Source organism: Oenanthe melanoleuca, chromosome 12 (assembly GCF_029582105.1).
Source record: "Oenanthe melanoleuca isolate GR-GAL-2019-014 chromosome 12, OMel1.0, whole genome shotgun sequence".
Taxonomy (NCBI): domain Eukaryota; kingdom Metazoa; phylum Chordata; class Aves; order Passeriformes; family Muscicapidae; genus Oenanthe; species Oenanthe melanoleuca.
The window spans coordinates 10,398,579-10,416,021 of NC_079346.1; the positions used below are offsets into that span (position 1 = coordinate 10,398,579).

Below are 17,443 nucleotides of genomic sequence, written 5' to 3' on the forward strand. Positions count from 1 at the left end.
GGCTACCTTAAATCCACAAGCCCTTTTCTTTTTCCAGGCTGCTCACATCTAATACTTTATCTTTTATCACATCCTAATTTAAAAGAACAGGCCTTAGAGGATCAAGCTATAAACTTTTGAAAGCTTTCTGTAACCCTCTCTTGCAGCAAGGAGTTTGTTTCCATTTCTCAAAAGCAAAGAAGGAAATCAATACTCAGACAGAGAAGGCATATTCCAAAGGACAATCTTCTTAGTTGCTGCAGTGCCACCCTTGTTGAATCTCTCACAAATGAAGGTGATCACCATGGTAGGCAGAAGTCAGCCCCTCAAACATTCAGGCAAGCCAGAGTCTCCAAGTGGAAATAGGGTGTTCAAGAGCAGCCATTTGAATTCCTCCAGATTCATGTCTCCAAGTTAAGTTTCTCTGTGACCAAACTCACGTCTAATAAAGAGTGAGTCAATATCCTTCCCCCCTGCACAAGCACCACTGAGGTCCCTTGCCTCCACCTAATTGCCTGTTTTCACAAGGTACACAGGAACTTATTACTTCAGAGCCTTTGTGCTTCTGAGGAACACCACTGCAACTCACCAGCAGGTTTAGAGTAAGCAGAGAGTGGGACATAAACCAGGCTCATGGATGCACAACGTGGTTACCTGAGTCCCACTTCCCTAAGAAGGGCAAAGCTCCAACATGGCTTGGGGGAGCCCCACATTCAGGGGGAGTGCTGGCACACTGAAGCCACAACAGTGTCACTCGTGTCACCTGAGCAGGCTCTGCCCTGCTCTCCAGGGTCTGCTCTGCATATGGCAAAGCTCCTGACCTACCAACATCTGTTCAGTTTTTATACAAAGCAAGGCAGGGCTCTGCAAGGCAGTACAACATCTCTGTTGACATTTCAGTCCCTCAGAGAGAAGCTCTCCTTTGGCTTTGTGTCAGCCACCTTTGGCTGTGTCAGAAAATAGTGCATAGCCTGTTCTCTCAAGCAAAGCTGTTTGCCTGTGCAAAGGTTCCCAGCAAATAGACAGGAGGCAGCAGCTGGAGAAAGGAGACCTGGGATCACTGCACACAATCTCACCTTTTATTATTTAGCCACATTTACTGAACACAGCCTGGCTCTAATCCATCAGTGCAAGAAGCCTGCTAATACACTAACCTGATTGGAGAGGGACTTTCCTGCATTTTCTGGGATTTTATTGTAGCAAATGTCAAGGCAAAACAAGAAGGCACTAAGAAGTGTCTCACACAGCCTGGGCTCTTTCCCAACCAGCACTCATCTGATAGTGGATTAAAAAGGACCTTGAATGCATTCTGTTGTCTAAGTTCACAACTTTGTGAACTTTCACTAGCTTTGTGTGAACACAAGCCACTGTGAGAACAAAGTAGGACTTCCACTTTTAATTGTGAAATTAAAATGCTTATTGTTTCTGAACCAAGTGGCAGCCCATGTGTCTCAAGATATCTGATAAAGATTAGAAAGAGGGAAATATATTAGGACATTACACCCAGTCTAACTTCAGCAATGAACCTGCTTCTGCTCCAGAGGTCAATCTGGAGTCTATACAAGCTTTAGAGTTTTGGCTTTTGCAGAACAATACAGTGATCACTGATGCCATACAAGCTCTCCACAAAAATTTCTCTAGTGCACTCCAATTCTATCACCATGCCTTCATCCTGTCAGCTCAGGGTACACACAGATAGGAACACTCCTACCTGGATCACAGCATCCAATACATTTTTCAGTGGCTGTCTACTTTTACAAGATTTGAGGAGATTTCCTGAATCTCAGATTACTCCTAAAAGCACTTAGGCTTGGTACCAAAAGATAAAATACAACCTTAATGTGCCACAGGAAGTTAAACTGTACTGACAACACCCCAGGAGCCCAGAAATACTACCCAGAGCTTGTTAAATTATGGTATTCCTAAGTAGGCTGCATTTAGCACTACTGAAGACAAAAGTTTTCAACAATTCCTGCTGATACTCTTGTGTCCAAAGTTACCAACTGGTATACACCTGAATCCATGAAGAGGCAGTGTCAGAGAGCCCAGAGGATCATTAGAAGTATCCATACAACTTCCCAGCACATTATGTTTAGCTGCAGGAAGTGCCTCAAAAGAAAGATACATTTCCTCCCTTCTTCAACCCATGAAAAGGAACCAGAAGTTCTCAAACATGGAATTGAGATGGGACAAAGAAACAAATAGCAATTCAGTCTCCTTTTTAAATCCTTTGGAGAGATCAGCAAGTCTCTATATTGTATCTATAACTAGAAACTCTCCTATTCTGTCAAAGAACTTATTTTATAAAGTTATGAAGTAGGTAACTGAAACACAATACTTGCCCTACTGCCTCACAGAGAAGATAAAAACCTAAATTTTTTGATGTTTAGGAACTTGGGGGGATTTTTTGTCATCTTATGCCAATATACTATTCTAAATTGCAAGGTTTACAGTTCTATCAGCAAAAAGATTCTAACATATGAGTATTTTTTAAACAGCAGCTGAGCAGGGACCCATCACATACCTGAGCATTGCTTGTCTGAGCCCTTACAGGCAGCCAGAGAGAGCCCACAAATCAATTCAGTCCTGCACCACTCTCCTATTTCCACAACAGCCAGGAAAATGCTACAGAGTAAAAACTTCAAGAGCAAAAAGAAGGTACTTTTAACATCTAAAGAAGAAAGGTGTGTCCTAGACAAAAACTGAGCTGCTTCAGTAGCTGTGTCAGGGCACTGCATGGTATTAAAAAGAGAATAAACTCAGAACAACTACAAATCATGAGTAGGAAACATCCTTCAGAAAATAAGACAAGTGTAAAAGTTAAACAGCAGTTTGGTCTGAATGCAAGAAGAAAAAATACTGCAGCTGTTATCATCTCCCTGAATTTTAAGCTTGCTTTTTGTCCAATTATCTGGCTTCCTGAGGATCCATATTGTGAACAAAACTTCACACCAGCAGAAAGGACATTTGAAGTCCAGGAGTCTGTACATGTACAAGTGACTGTAATGGGAAGGCACCATCTCACACCTGGCAGGAGGACACTGACACCTGCCAAAGGACACCTGCCACCTGCTTGACCTGGACATGTGGGTTTTCCCTTCAGTTTTTAACACAGCACCTATACTTTACAAGTCACTAGAACATTTCAAATCACTCTCATCAGCAAACTCAAAGAGGAATCCAGGGAAGAAGCAAATGAATAAAAACATCCCCCATTTTCATGTGAAACACTTGGATCAGGCTGGGGTTGAAGTACACACTCCACAGAGAGGAAACTGGAATAATCAATGTGCATGATTCAACCCATTCAGGAGTTGAAAAAAAATAAATAATTATAATCCTCTTTCACCAACATTAAATTCATCCTGAGGGGGGAACTACTTGCTAGGACACAAAAATGCTGCCAGTGTAGTGGTGACTGCTGAGAGCTCCCAGTTCCCCAATAAAACAGCAATGTAATAGTGCTTTATTAACAGCCCAAACCAAGGAACTCTGAGCTTTCTATTCCACAGCTAGAGAAGTAACCCAAGAGATGAGCTCCTCAGAAATATAAGCTAAGTCCTTGTGGGCAGCAAACATGGACTGATAAACCTAAGGGGAAAGAATGCAGAGGCAGATGGGCAGAGGTAATCAGAAATGACAGAAAGATGAGCAGGCAGAGGGCAAGCAGAGTGCTTGAAGGACAGAGGCAGAAGAGCTGAAATTTTATAGCATACAGGTATTTTAAAAGTTAAATCAACAGCTTTCCAATACCATTATTTAAAAAATCATTCCCCCTAATATATGCAGGAAGCCAGCTGCTTGCAAAACGACCTTTAAACCCTACATACCATGCCTTATTAGACTAATTCAGAGCTGGAGGTTGGTTGATCCTGAAATCCATTTATACAGGACAAACAGGCATTCAGCAGGGACAAGGAGCAAACACATTGTCAAAATAATTTTGTGTGCATTTCTGCATGCACACTCGGGCTCAACACAATAGAGCAGCTTCAGAAACAAGGTACACCAGACATTGCAGCACCATCCTAACTCAAGGCTTCTCTTCCTGCTCCCCTCGCATTACAAAGGTAACAAACTTTAATTATAACAAGTGTTGTCTTTCTGGACAGCTTCTGTGACTGCAGAGGTCTTTAAGAGCCTTTCACCAACTCTTAAAGCCCCCAGGAAAGGCTGCTAACCAAAAATGATGTTATAACCAGAAGAATGCTTCTTGCCAGAGATGGAAGTAGCAGCAGCAAAGCTAACTAACAATGTATTCAGATCACTGTAACACACAATCTTCAACATGTCTTGTTACTGTATTTGAAGCACTGGTATCCAGAAAAGTTTTTTCCATTGGCTTGCAAAGGTTTAGCTAGGACTGAGAGCTTTAAATTGTTTTGGAAGCATCACAAATATGTCAGGAAATATCTCCAGACAAGGAGGTCTGTTGGGTAGACAGGCAGTGTCACAGAGGGGTGAAAATCACAAACAATTACTGCAGGCAGGGTGCAGAAAGAGACTTTCCCTCCAAGTTTGGATTTTGTAACAGACGAATGCTCCACAGCCTTGGAGGAGGAGGCTCTGTGGAGAGAACAAATACTAGCAAGCAGCATCAGGGCAACTTCTGCAAATCTCCCTCCTCCTCCAGCATGGCACAGCTCTGAAGAGAAAAGGATTGGCTGCCCATTAATAGGAGGGCTCAGCTTAGAGCAGTCTTGCTTGCTTGGGATCAACTCTTCCAGCTGAATGGGACCACTGCCACCACAATAACCCCTGCACCTTGCCCACACAGACACATGCAGCTGAGTGGTGAAGGCTTTAAATCCCACTCAAAGTATTCAGCCCCAAAACCTACAACAAAAATACCTGATGGATGGTGTGTGGAGATTTCAAACTGCACACAGCAGGAAACCATCCTGTGCAGACTATGATCAACAAAGAGCATAACAAATCTTTGGTTTCCCCAGTTTGTCATGAAGGCTTTGGCACCACTGATAAAATTTCCCAAGTTATAGCCAAGTTGTCAGAGAATGGATCTAACATTAGTACAGAAGTTATGGAAGTCAGGGCTACTTTGGAACTTCCTGGGAGTCTGAAAGCACTTGACCACTGACCTTGTGCTTCTAACCAGCAGTTGCTATCAACAGCAATTTTTGTGGATCTGTTTCAATCTAACTTCAGCAGCAAAACACATAGTTTAAAAATTGGAAATAAACTTCTTTCTGTCCAAGACTGCTTGGTCATCAGTCTCCTGGAATTAATCTGAGTAAGAATTTCCACTTCCCACTTGCCAACAGTGCTACAAATCTTTTGTGAAAGAATCTGGCATTAAAACAGCCATATGTATCACCACAGTCTCTCACCCCCAGCAACTATTTTCCATACTAGATAAGCTTGACTGAATACAGGCTACAGTTCTCAGGAAAATGCTGCCTAATACACCATACAGAGAGCACAGAACTAAAGAAATGTTTGATCCATCTACTCCCACTAATTTAAGCCTAAAGAAAAAAAATTTTGAAAAGAAAGAGAATACAAAGAATGAAATTTTGATACCAAAATCTAATGAGACTTTTCAGATACACCCACTCAAAGACCTCATTAGAGCATCAGGTCAGCTAAGATGTCTCATTCCTGACCAGCTAACTCTTATAGTATTTTATTGTAAAGAAATTTTAGGCTGTTTTTAAACACTTTCAGGCAAACTAGGTTTTAAAACAAGAACTGTAACAAGATCACATTTTATAAGTAGCAAAATGCCAAATAATTCAGCTTCAGAAATTGTCATGTCATACTAACTTCTTTCCCTCTTTTACAAAAGTTGCTTTCAAAATCATCTGTAAAAATATGCATATTTAGATTAACTTTACCTGTAAATATATCTGAAATCAGAACCATCAAGCAAGAAATTAGACTCAAAAGCAATTATGCGTCACTGTAACAATGCCAAAACCCTCAAACAAAAACCAGAAAAAAAAACAAAAAAAAACTGCACAGGGACTGGGTGTTGAACTGTTAGAAAACACACTGTGTATGAGAAGAGAAATGCAGGCAGAAGTCCTCCTTCCAGGTCAGGCATTGGATGCAAGAACTTCAGAGGTAAAGATGATGTACCATATGGACTAAGTATCACTGAAAGAGGAGCCCTGAAGCACAGCCAAGTGAGTTTTAACTTATTTCTGCTCATTTTCTTCAAAAATTATAAACTTGAGGAGGTTTGGACTTTATAGGGACTACAAAAAGCAGACAGAGAGAATTTTTTCTTGTGGATTAATGGATGCTCACAACACACCATGCTGTGGGGAACACAGTGCTGAGACACAGAGTAAATAAAGAACTTATGCCTCCAGTTTCATAAATACCAGGTACAGGCAGCAGACATTTCCATTTTAAGTAGGCCAGCATTTACCCTGGAACATGCCTCATATATTAGGATGGTGGTTTATGTCCTTTCAGGCAGCTCTATATTTTTAGTTTATCCACCAGTGAACTTTTGAGAATATGAAGTGTTATGTATAGACCCAAGACTCGCCAGAACCTACAACTGCTGCCTTGAAAATCAAAACAATAACTGTTTCCATCCTTCATAATTAGAAGCAAAATATGAATCTTCTTCACCTTTGCAAATACCGGGTCAGGGTATGCCTGGGTACAGTTAATCCACTGCTCCTATGTGTTTACAACTAAACAAACAGCAGCTGCCTGCAGCTTGCAGCTCTCCCCCAACTCCCTTGTGGGGGCCATTTATTGAGTCATAAACTCCTCTGATAGTGTTATCACCACAGCATTTGCACAAATAAAGGTTGAAAGAGAGAAAGATTTTAAAAAGAAGAGAATTTTCTTTATAGAGAAGGCAAGACAAGCCCTTTACAGGTATGTTCTCTTTGAGCAAGGACCAACTGACAAAAAGGAGGCAGGACAGCCACATACCTGGCTGAGGATGGCTGGGCACAGCATCCTCCAGACAGGAAACACACAGATTTATCTAAAACTACAAACCTGAATTCCAGAAAGCTCAAACAACCCTGAAGTCTTTCAAGTTATTCCAAGCAGCACACCATGTGATAGATCTCCTCAATGAGGCTGCAACAGCCAAGATCTACCTCTGCAGAATCCTAGGGGGAGGAGAAATTCTGCCATTTCTAGAGTACAGATACAGACCTTTCTATACCTGGTCCAAACTTCCTTTCTCCAGCCACACACACAGACTGCTTCTCTCTATCTCAGTAAGTACACAACCTTTCTATAAAGTACTCTGAAATCCACAGAATGGAAACATCACTTTAGCAAAAGCCTGATGATCCAGAGTGATCAGATACCTGCAGTGCAGCCCATGGCATCCAACTCTGTTTCTCTTAAGCAGAGAGAGATCCAAGTTGCAGAAATGAAAGCTCACAGCAGGCCACACTCCAGCAGGATCAAGAGTGCTTGAGCAAAACTGCTCCATCAGGACAGGACACTGCAGAAATACCTGCAGCATCCTCTCAGCAAGCTAAGTCCCTGCCCACAGATTAGAGACAAACTTCCAACTGAGTTGTAATGCTTTGCTTTGTGTGCCAAAAGGGAACTGGGCTTTTACAGAGATCACTTGGAAATGTAAACACAATAAATTGACCACATTCCTTTTTATTATAGTCAAGGGCAAAGCAGAATACAGACAACTCAAGGTTATGTTAAGTCTCCCTTCACTGGAATTCAGTCAATCAGTATTTAGCAAGGGTTTGTTTGCACACAGCAGAGTGACTCACAGCAAATGTGTGTGAATTTTCCCTGCACTTTCATTACAAACTTTGAACGTTCATACACTGAGAAACTCATCAGTTTATTGCATAGTAATTTCTTTATGCAGACAAGCCCTAAAGCCTTGACAGTAGTAGGTTTACCTTTGTCTGTTATGAACAGCAGATTTGTGAGAAGCTGGACACAGAACAGGGAGGGAGAGTTCAGGATTATGAATGGCTCCTAGCTCAATGTATACAGCACCTATTGACAAGGGAGAACACATGTCTGAGTACACAGCTCCTGATAGCCTGGTTTGGCCAGGAGCTAGAGCACAAAAACTGCACCTTGGTCCTTCTGGGAAGGACAGGCACCTAGAGACAGTAAGAAAACTCCTGAAAAGAAGGGATACATGCACTTCACTAACAGCCATTTTTCTGCACACAGCTGCAGGAAGCAGGTTCTGTTTGAAATCTCAAATCACATTAATATGTGGTCACCTGAGGCCTCATTTTCCAAGTGGCAGCTGGTTGGAGATTCCCTGGTTAATCACCACTTACGTAACAAAGTAACCAACTAAAATTCATCTTCAATTCAGATTTGCTTGTTGGTGTGAACAGAATGCAAGGGCAGCAGAATGGGTCACAAACACTATGAAAAGCTTGCATGTGAGTGCATATTTGCACAGGGGAGGGAAGCAATTCACTAATAGGACTCAGACTTTTTAAAACAAAATCATTGTTTTCCCCTTCCATCTGGACCCAAACTAAGAAATTACGCAGATTTCCACTGCCCACTCTCTTTTTCCTTCCACACCCCCTTCTCACTGGCACAAGATAAAACCTTGGGGAAACAGCAGCAGCAATTTTCAATTCTCATTATCTAACAGCAGCAGTAGTTCTTGGTGAAACTTGCAGTCAATAAACTACAGGCAATTTTGAAAGACACAATGGGAGCTGCCCCTCCTACAGCTGCCCCATTATCCCAGCTTTTATTAGATTTAAAGCCAGCCATTTTTATGCTGTAGCTCAAGTTCTGCAGAGCCATGGAAACAGACCACCAGAAAAGATAAAGCACTCCTAAATTAAACAGGAGCTATCACAGTAACATCCTCTAAAGTCAGAGAACTTCCTCATAAGCAAAGCATGGGATGCAGCAAGGAACCCAGTGCCTAAAGGGGCTGATGCTGCTGCACTGAGTCAATGGTAGTGACATGCTCAAAACTCAACATTCAGGATGGTGTAAATGGAAAAGCTCATGAGCAGGTTAGGCAGAACAACTTGAAAGCATACTGGCTACAAAGGCAGACAACCAGAGCAGGATTCTGCTCCCATAACCATGAGCATCTCAGAACAGGCACCAACTTTGTAGTCTGTGCTCTGGATGTGCCTCTCAAGAGGCAGAGGGAAATACTCATCTCTGGCTGGCAATTCAGCAGGCCTGTTTCAGATGACCTTTTAGAATCAAATGCATCATACCCTACATATACCTATTTCTCTCTATTGACTACAAGAGATGGCCCAATAGCCAGAAAATATACAAAACAGGTAACAACAGCTATATCTCTACCATGCACAACAATAAAGTAACCTGTTACAGGAAGAGGGGCTGTACAGGAAACCAGTAGAAAATAAACTTTAAAACTCATTGAATGATTAGCTGATATATTTGTTCATGGGGAGAAATAACTGAGGGCGTATCTCAGCTCCTGGCTGAGAAATGTGCACAACAGGCAAAGGGAAATGAGTGTCCAAAGGAATGGTCTCGAACAAACATAGTAAGGGGGAAGAGGCAAAGAATCATTCTCATCCACTGTAAGCTGTAATTTTCAGTCTAGAAATCTAGAGCTTGCTTTCTCTGAATCTAATGTATACCATGCCCTGGAGACATTTTTACCAGCCATCAAAAGGAACTTGCAGAGAACCAGATGCTTCATTAAAGAATATTCAGCAAGCCTTATAAAATCTTTAGTAAAAAGCAGAAGAATAAATCACCACCATGCAAGTGAGCTGAAGTCACACATCCAGCTTTGATTACATTTCCTCCTGCACTGAAAAACAAATTGTGTTTCTAAAAAAAAGTTAAAAAATACCCAAGAAATTAAGAGAGTCTGGCCTTTCTTTCCCACATTTCTCCAACCTGAATTTCCTGAAAGAGGAATGCGTGAGACAAAGCCATTTGGTATAAGATGCTAATTTAAACTTAGAGAAAAATAACAGCTTAAAAAGGGGAAGGGAGGAGGGAGTTTTAATCCTACATGATAAAACAACAGCTTGTGATTGCTACATGTATCTCAGGAGTCAGAAGAGTAGTGAGGCAAATTGTCAGGGCTTGAACTCTCCTGGGACAAAAGGAAACTACAGAAGATATATCACCTTACAAAAGTTGTATTTGAATTTGTACTTGCAGAAGTACAAAGTACCTCTAGTGTCTGTCTCTAGCTGCAAGGTGTTAGTTACCTATTCCTTAGTCTCTCAAGTCCCTTATTAAAACATAGCAAGATTTTCTGCCACATTGTCATCATCCACAACAAATTCATGTCCTATGCACTTCTCCTCCCAGGTAGTTTCTAATAACAGTGGGGAGAAAATCCTAAAGTTCATTGAAGACTCTGGGAACGAAGACAACCAGACAACCCTCAATTTTTTATTTCTAAAGAAAACCTACAAAAACCTCCACCAAATCCAAAAAAGATCCAAGTTACTAGGATCTTTCACTGCCCTCTGCTGTTACCAGTCATTTAGCTTCCAATTTACTCTTCAATAATGCTGGGCTGGGGCTCAGGGCTGGCAGCATCCCAGCCCCTTTCTCAGGCGGGTTGGAGCCGCAGCTTGCAAATATGCTGAAGTTTAATGCAATCTGTCTTCTTTGGTAATCACATTCCACCCGCACTGCATGCAATAAAGATGTATTGGTAAATGCATTTGCTAAAGATATACTCCACTGAAAAGGCTAGAAGCCTGATTTAGAGGAGGCAAGGAGGATAACAGAAGCTGGCAACAGTTGCACCAATGCTCTGCACACAGCAACCAGGGGCACGGATTGTGCAGCAGCAGCACAGGCACCACTTTAAAGCTGAGGAAGAAAAAGAAACCACATGTTTTGGGAACTGGGGACTTTAGAGATATCAGAGAAAAGCCCTTTCCCTGGCAGCTTTAACCTTGCTGATTTGCAGACATACAAAGACCTTCTTTGTAAACAGGAAGGAAAAAAATTCCACTAGGACTAGCAACAACATTTGGTCTAATATATCCTGACAATTTTCCCATCTCCTTCTGTCGGGCTTCTTCTGGGAGCCGGCTGGCAGCTTGTTTCATGTTATACTTAAATCAGGCATACAGCTTCCCCTCACAATGCTAATGCAGAGAAAGCCTGCTTCCATGAAATATCCACCTCTCCCCCACCCTTTGCTTTAGTAATCCCATGAGGGAAGTCTCAATTTTTTATCACCATTCTTTTCCCTACATCCTCTTTACTATATTCTCAGCACTTTTTGGAGAATTTTCTACTGTCAAAAAACCCCAAAAAACAAAACAGAAAAGTCTGCCCTTGAGGGACACCTGACCCACCGAATTCTCACATGGCCCAGGATCGTACCCTAGTTGTAATGTCCAAATACTTCATTTTCTTTTCCCCTTCACTTGTTTCAATAGTCAGAAATTCTTCCAAGGTACTGAGCAGCCACTGTCCTAAGGCATCAACAGAACATACTGGGACTCTGCATTTCAGAAGGAAGAGCCATAAGACTTCCTGGCCTCCCACACAAGATGAAGAGTTTTTAGGAGTGTGGAATTTTCTTAACAGACAGCAGTTTTCCTCAGTACAGAACCTTTCCCCACGCAGCAATGAAAAGAAGCAAGACCTCCAACTGCAAAGTCCCATAACAGGAGATGCTCAGAGCCTGTTGAAAATGTTGCAAACGTTGCCAAAATTCATTTACTTACTGTTTGCAGTATACAACATCCAAGGTGGTAAAACTAGGGGAAATCATTGACTGACTTTGAAACCCGGGAGCATTGGTTCTACTGTTTTGGTGGCAGCTTGGTAGAACAGGACCCACTGATAGGAATAAAGTTGGGACATACCACAGCCTGACTGGGAAATGTGGAATGAATGTAGGAAAATAGATTCCAAGGAAGATTTGTCTCCTATGAAGATTGCAATTTGACTAACAGATACCACAGCTCTCAACAACACTTCTTAGAAGAAAGCACCATGCAAAACAAGACAGCAAAGCCAGCCAGTACAACAGAGAAGCTTTTGTTACCTTCTGAGCTGCACTAACACAGCGCTGATATTCCTTCGCCAGCTCCGAGCAATTGAGCACTTCATTTTTGTTTTCTCGGAAGCACTTCAGAATTTCAGACTGCAGGTTTACACAGACAGGATCAGCATGCCTCCTCCTGCAGGGAAAATAAGCACAGAATGATGTGTGAAGAGGAGTTTTCAACCACTTACTACCACTTGGCTAGCAATACACATATTAATTTTATGCCAGAGTTATGCAGTCTAATAGAGAAACTGGTGGGAGCAGCAATCACCAAAGTGGATCAAATGACCAACAGTGTCTTTCAGTTGAAAAATTCAGGGTACTTAGCAGAAAGTAGGAACATGACCTTTCTTAGCTGGTGTAGAGGTCTGTTTCACCCTTCTATAAAACATCATCTCTCGCCTGCAGTCGGGAGGAAAAAATCCCCAAGTCCAAGAGTTTCAATGATTTTCTCAACTCACACTGAGAATCTTTGGCAGAACTCAAGAATCCTGGCTGGGCCTGCACTAGATCTGTAACAGTCTGACAAGGAACTGAACAGACTTGTTGAATAAGCCACCTCCATCTATTGAATTCTCATCTATTTAAACACTACAAGAAATCCAGCATGGTTGGAAGCACTGCAATTCTCCTAGTGACTAGAAAAAACCCAGAATAATAGCAAGACCAGATATCTGTTTCTTTGTATTTCTGCACAAATTAGTACTCATCCTCTGTAAATGGCATTGACAGCTACCCAAGAACAATTAAGGATGATGTTCTTTTACTCTAATATGCATGTGTACATATGGCACATCATCAGCAACAGTACCAATAAAGGGGAAGGTCGTTGTAAAACAATCCCAGCAACAATGGCACAAACACAGTAACAACAGTGACATCAGCTGCACAGACAGGCAGACACAAATTGCAGGCATTCACAGCACCATGGCCATGGTATGTTTTACCAGAGAAAAAGAGAACATATGTTCAGGTGTAGCAATCCTCAGATGTCATCTCCTAAACCATAAATCCATTTAATTCCTTGCATTTCCTGCCCCAATATGCTTAGAGATCTGTGCCCAAATATCAAACACCTCTTCCTTCCAAAGCACTTGGATGCTACTGGCAGATATTAATGCCATGCTATGATGTATTCATTGCCACAGTAAAAACAGGCATTCATTCAGCAGAAGGGCTTCACAGCAAGGCAGAGAGAGGGAAAACATGACCTGTCCCTGTGCATGTCACAGTCTCTCAAGTGAAACAGATTTCTAAGAAACAGGAAATCTTAAACCAAGATCTTCTAAAAGATTTTGCAGAGCTCAGATAAGAGTCTCCAAATCGTGTATATCTGTGTAAGGTGCTCAGGAAAGAACTGGAAGGAGCAAAAGAAGAACAATTTTGTCTTTTCTATATCAGCAACCTGGGTCACAATAATTTGGTTGAGATATACCCTAATTGATACTTCTTCAGTCCTCAGTCTTACTGCCAACATTTGTGGACAGAGTAGGAATTTATCAGTATGACAGCTCTACAACACCGAGATTTGGGTCAGAAACCAACCAAAGATACTATACATACTTCTTTTTCTACCTCTTCACTAATCTTACATCTTTTAGAAGAAACTTATTCCAGGCACAGTCCCTAAGGGCTAGTGTTCATTTCTAATTTCTATGTTATATAGCAAATCACCTTTAAAGCCTTGAAAATCCATATCCTAAAAAAAAAAAATCTTCAAATTTTTGGGATAGGAAAGAACCCAGAGAGAGCTTCAGAAACTCATAATGTTGGCATTTTGCTTTGTCACTAACTTTAATATCACTCTAATCAAATCAGTGAGACTGTGGAAATGATACCAAACAATACCAGGTCAGGAAATACCACCAAATCCCTCAATTCATTGAAAAAGTTAAGACTTTTAAAATTAGTTTTTTTAAACTCAGTGATGTTAAACTGAAGGGCATTTTGTAATTTTCATATAGAAACTTGGAAGAGCTAAAAGGTACAGCATACCACAAACCAGTTTGTGTTCATCTGAACTGAACAACATGGTACAAACATCTCAGAAATATTTAGAGGTTGTCATTGTCAGCAGGGAGAGCTACAGGAATTGTGTTTTGCTTTAGATCACTGTCCTTCCTATGGCAGCAGTCTTCACTGCCTAAAATAAATGAAGTTAGGACCCACCTGTGGACTCAGACAGTGCTGCAAAGTCTGTTTTCCTTAACAGAACCCTTGGTGCTCTGCTCACAGGGCTATTTAAAAGCCACACAGTGCTGAGCAAGAAGCCACAAAAAAAGAGTATTGTTGCCTAAAGCCTACCAAAGGCAGGGGATCAATCAGCACAGACCAGTATGCATTGCCCAGCAAGTATTTAAACCAGCATTCCTACACACCACTCCCCCACAACACAGGGAGGATTTATTTGGTACTGTGTACCCAGAATCATAACAAGATTATTCTCCATTATTTCTTCAAAATAAAACCTCAAGCTCTGGTTATGCATCAATTGCACCAGCTTCTCAAAACAGAATTAGAGACGCTAATCAACAAATTGCCAAGTTGGTTTGGGTAATTATCAATACAAGTTACTGCAGAATCTGGGAGTACACAAGTTTCCACATCCACCAGATTAGTTCTGGTACTCATCTAGACTGGAAAGAGGTACCTGAAGTGCTCTGGTGAACAGTTGCCTGAGATACAGTGCTTGCCCTGCCTGAATCAAGAGGGTGCCACTCTCCTGCTCACATTAAATCTCAGCTTCAGGCTGCAACATTTCCAAACGGGGGGAACTGCAGCCCTATGCACATACAACAGCTGCACCTTACAGGGGTCTGGCTTTCCTCGTACATATCTGAGACAAAAAGGAACTAAAGCAGTGGCATATCCAACTACAAACTCATCTGTAGAATGCAATGACACTGTGGGTTGAGTTCCACAGGAGATGGACTTTCAACAACTATCTCCCAACTAGCTCAAGGCTGCTGGCATTTTCTAATCTTTAGAAAAATTTATGCTCTGGACACCCGACCACACTTTGAGGGTCATTGAGGGTTTTTACTGTTACTTCTCATATGAAAGAAAAGGAAAACAGTGGGAAACGATGAGGTTTGTATATACAGCTAGCAGAAGACTTGTATGCTTTGACCTTTCTCCTAAAGTGGGTCAAAGTTTTAAGCACATGTCACCACCAAATGAGGTAGACAGTTGGCCTCTGTCTAAAATAAGATATGTTGCAACTGCTACAGCTATTATCAAAACAGGTGTAAGAGGCTCATTTACAGCAGCTTGGAAAAAGGCAGGAGAGAAAGGCTGGGCTGGGAAGTGCTAGTACAGTATCTGCAGACAGAAGTGTAGAAGACAGGCTCTGACAATACCTTGGAAATAAATACATGCAGGAGATATAGAATATGAAAGATTAAATCAGTAACACACACTCATTTGTTTAAAAGAGGAGGAAAGGAGAAAGGATGACAGGTAGGAAAAAGGAAAAGATGGATTTAGAAATAAAATTCATTAGCAGTGCTTCCCCTACCACTTTGCCTTGCCACTGTGCAATGGGCATGGAAGCCTACATACATATGAAACCCATGATTTCAGAAGTTCCTCTCCCCCTCCTACAGAGGGATTTAAATCAGGTCTTTGTCTGGAAAAGAAGAGAAAGGTTTTCTTAAAATGAAACAAAGGGCATCCTTCTCTCTACTATCCCTTGAGGTAAGACAGAATGAGCACAATCTTGCTGCATTTTGACACCGAGAGTTACCAAATCCTTTCTATCACTGCATATTCTCTTTACTTTATTTAATAAATGAAATCTCATCAACTTATCCTTCTTCTATTATCACTGCTGACATCAATCTGATAATATTGGCTTGGCGTGGAATCGTGCTATTATATGTCCTCTTGATATTTAATTTAAGAGAAACGTCTGCAGTGGGGTGAATATGTGAAGCAAGCTTTTTATTACTGGCAGCAGTAAGGACGCCGGGAGTGAATTAGACATTCATCTTAGTCAGGGCCAATCTAGTGGCTCAGAAGAGGTTTTCTTCTTAACCCTCTCCTAACTGTTCAATAGCAGCAGGTAACAGCTGCTTCAGTCAATAACTGCATTCATTTATCTTGGCAAATTCATTCCTACATGGATATAAACCCCATGAAGAAGTATGAAGTGTCTGGGAGGTTAAAGCAAGGTTCTTTGAGAATTTCTATCATAAGCACTGCACTAGTAAGAAAAGTGCATGTCTAAATGTCCATCAGTTAATCAAGAAGCAACAGTTTCCAAAGACAAACACCCAAACTCACTGCAGAAAGCAATTAAGGCTGTATCATCAGGATACAGACCCAGAGACAGGAGGTTTCAAACACAGCACTATGCTACTACTTAGGTGCAGCTGACAGGTTCCCATTTTGAAAGAATTATAGACTCAGTATTGGAAAGCAAGGGAAAGCTGGAAGAGGTCTATGCATTTTCTGATCCTTCCACCCAGCTGAAGATCAGACTACCCAAGCAGAGATACCCAAACAGAACTTAAATGCTTTAGGAATTGGCAGCTCTTTAGCCTAGTGCAAAATCAGTATCTCCACAGTGAGTAACACACCATCACTTGGCTTTACTGGGAAGAAGAGCAATTCCAGATGGAGTTAAGAGCAAGATCTTCTTTTTACATTTTACTCTGGAAAACCATTCAAGCTGAACAAAAAACTCAAGACAGAGGCTGATGGTTTCTAAACTCAGACACTTGGATACTTCTGCTCAGAAACTGCTAAACAAAGACACACAGGGTCCCTCATATAAGTCAAAAGTAGCTGGCTCCAGCACACAGCTGCAAGCAGCAACCTAAATGGACCAGCAACATGAAATTTCTTATGGGCTACAAAATCCAATGACTGGGTTAGCTGCTTTCTGCTGCATTATTTGACTAAGACCAGTGCTGACCAACTTAAGCAAACCACATTAGTCACCACTGTCACTACAGCACAGACAGCCCCAGACACCAGCAACGAGAGGCATGGGCAGCACTGCCAGTAAATCCCAGGGCACTCAGCAGCAGTTTCTGCATGTTGGGAAGGAATCAGACACATGGTATAGCTGCTTAGTATGTTTCTATATCCAGGGTCCATTACACACATTTCAGACTAAGCTCACTGATGCTTTGGTCACATAAATGTGGTGTGCTGCCAAGCTGCACTGTACACATATAAAACCCAATAGGTGGTTAACTGACCTGTAAAAACTGCATCCTCCCTTGGGTAGCAATTGGCTCTGATTGTTTCTCTAACATGTCAGAAAAATGACTCCAGACAGATGTAATACAGAGCACATAGAAAGGTTTCATTCTATCTCATTATTGCATCCTTGACATTTACAGCAGAAAATTAAACACAATTGAAGCATTTCATTCACATATAACAAACTCATCAGCATAGAACAAACAGCCAGGCAAGCTAACTTTCAGCATAGGCTGCAGGATGCTGCACTATCACAAAGCAAACACTGTGCCCTCACTA

At 41.5% G+C, this 17,443-nt stretch overlaps 1 protein-coding gene across 1 annotated transcript in view; it reads right to left on the bottom strand.

The window, feature by feature from the left end:
- CHCHD6 (coiled-coil-helix-coiled-coil-helix domain containing 6) overlaps window positions 1-17,443 on the bottom strand; it is a 108,041-nt gene that overhangs the window by 24,499 nt on the left and 66,099 nt on the right. The window contains exon 8 of the mRNA XM_056501730.1: window positions 11,951-12,086. Coding sequence (XP_056357705.1) covers window positions 11,951-12,086 — 136 coding nt within the window. The remainder of the gene's footprint in view (window positions 1-11,950; window positions 12,087-17,443) is intronic.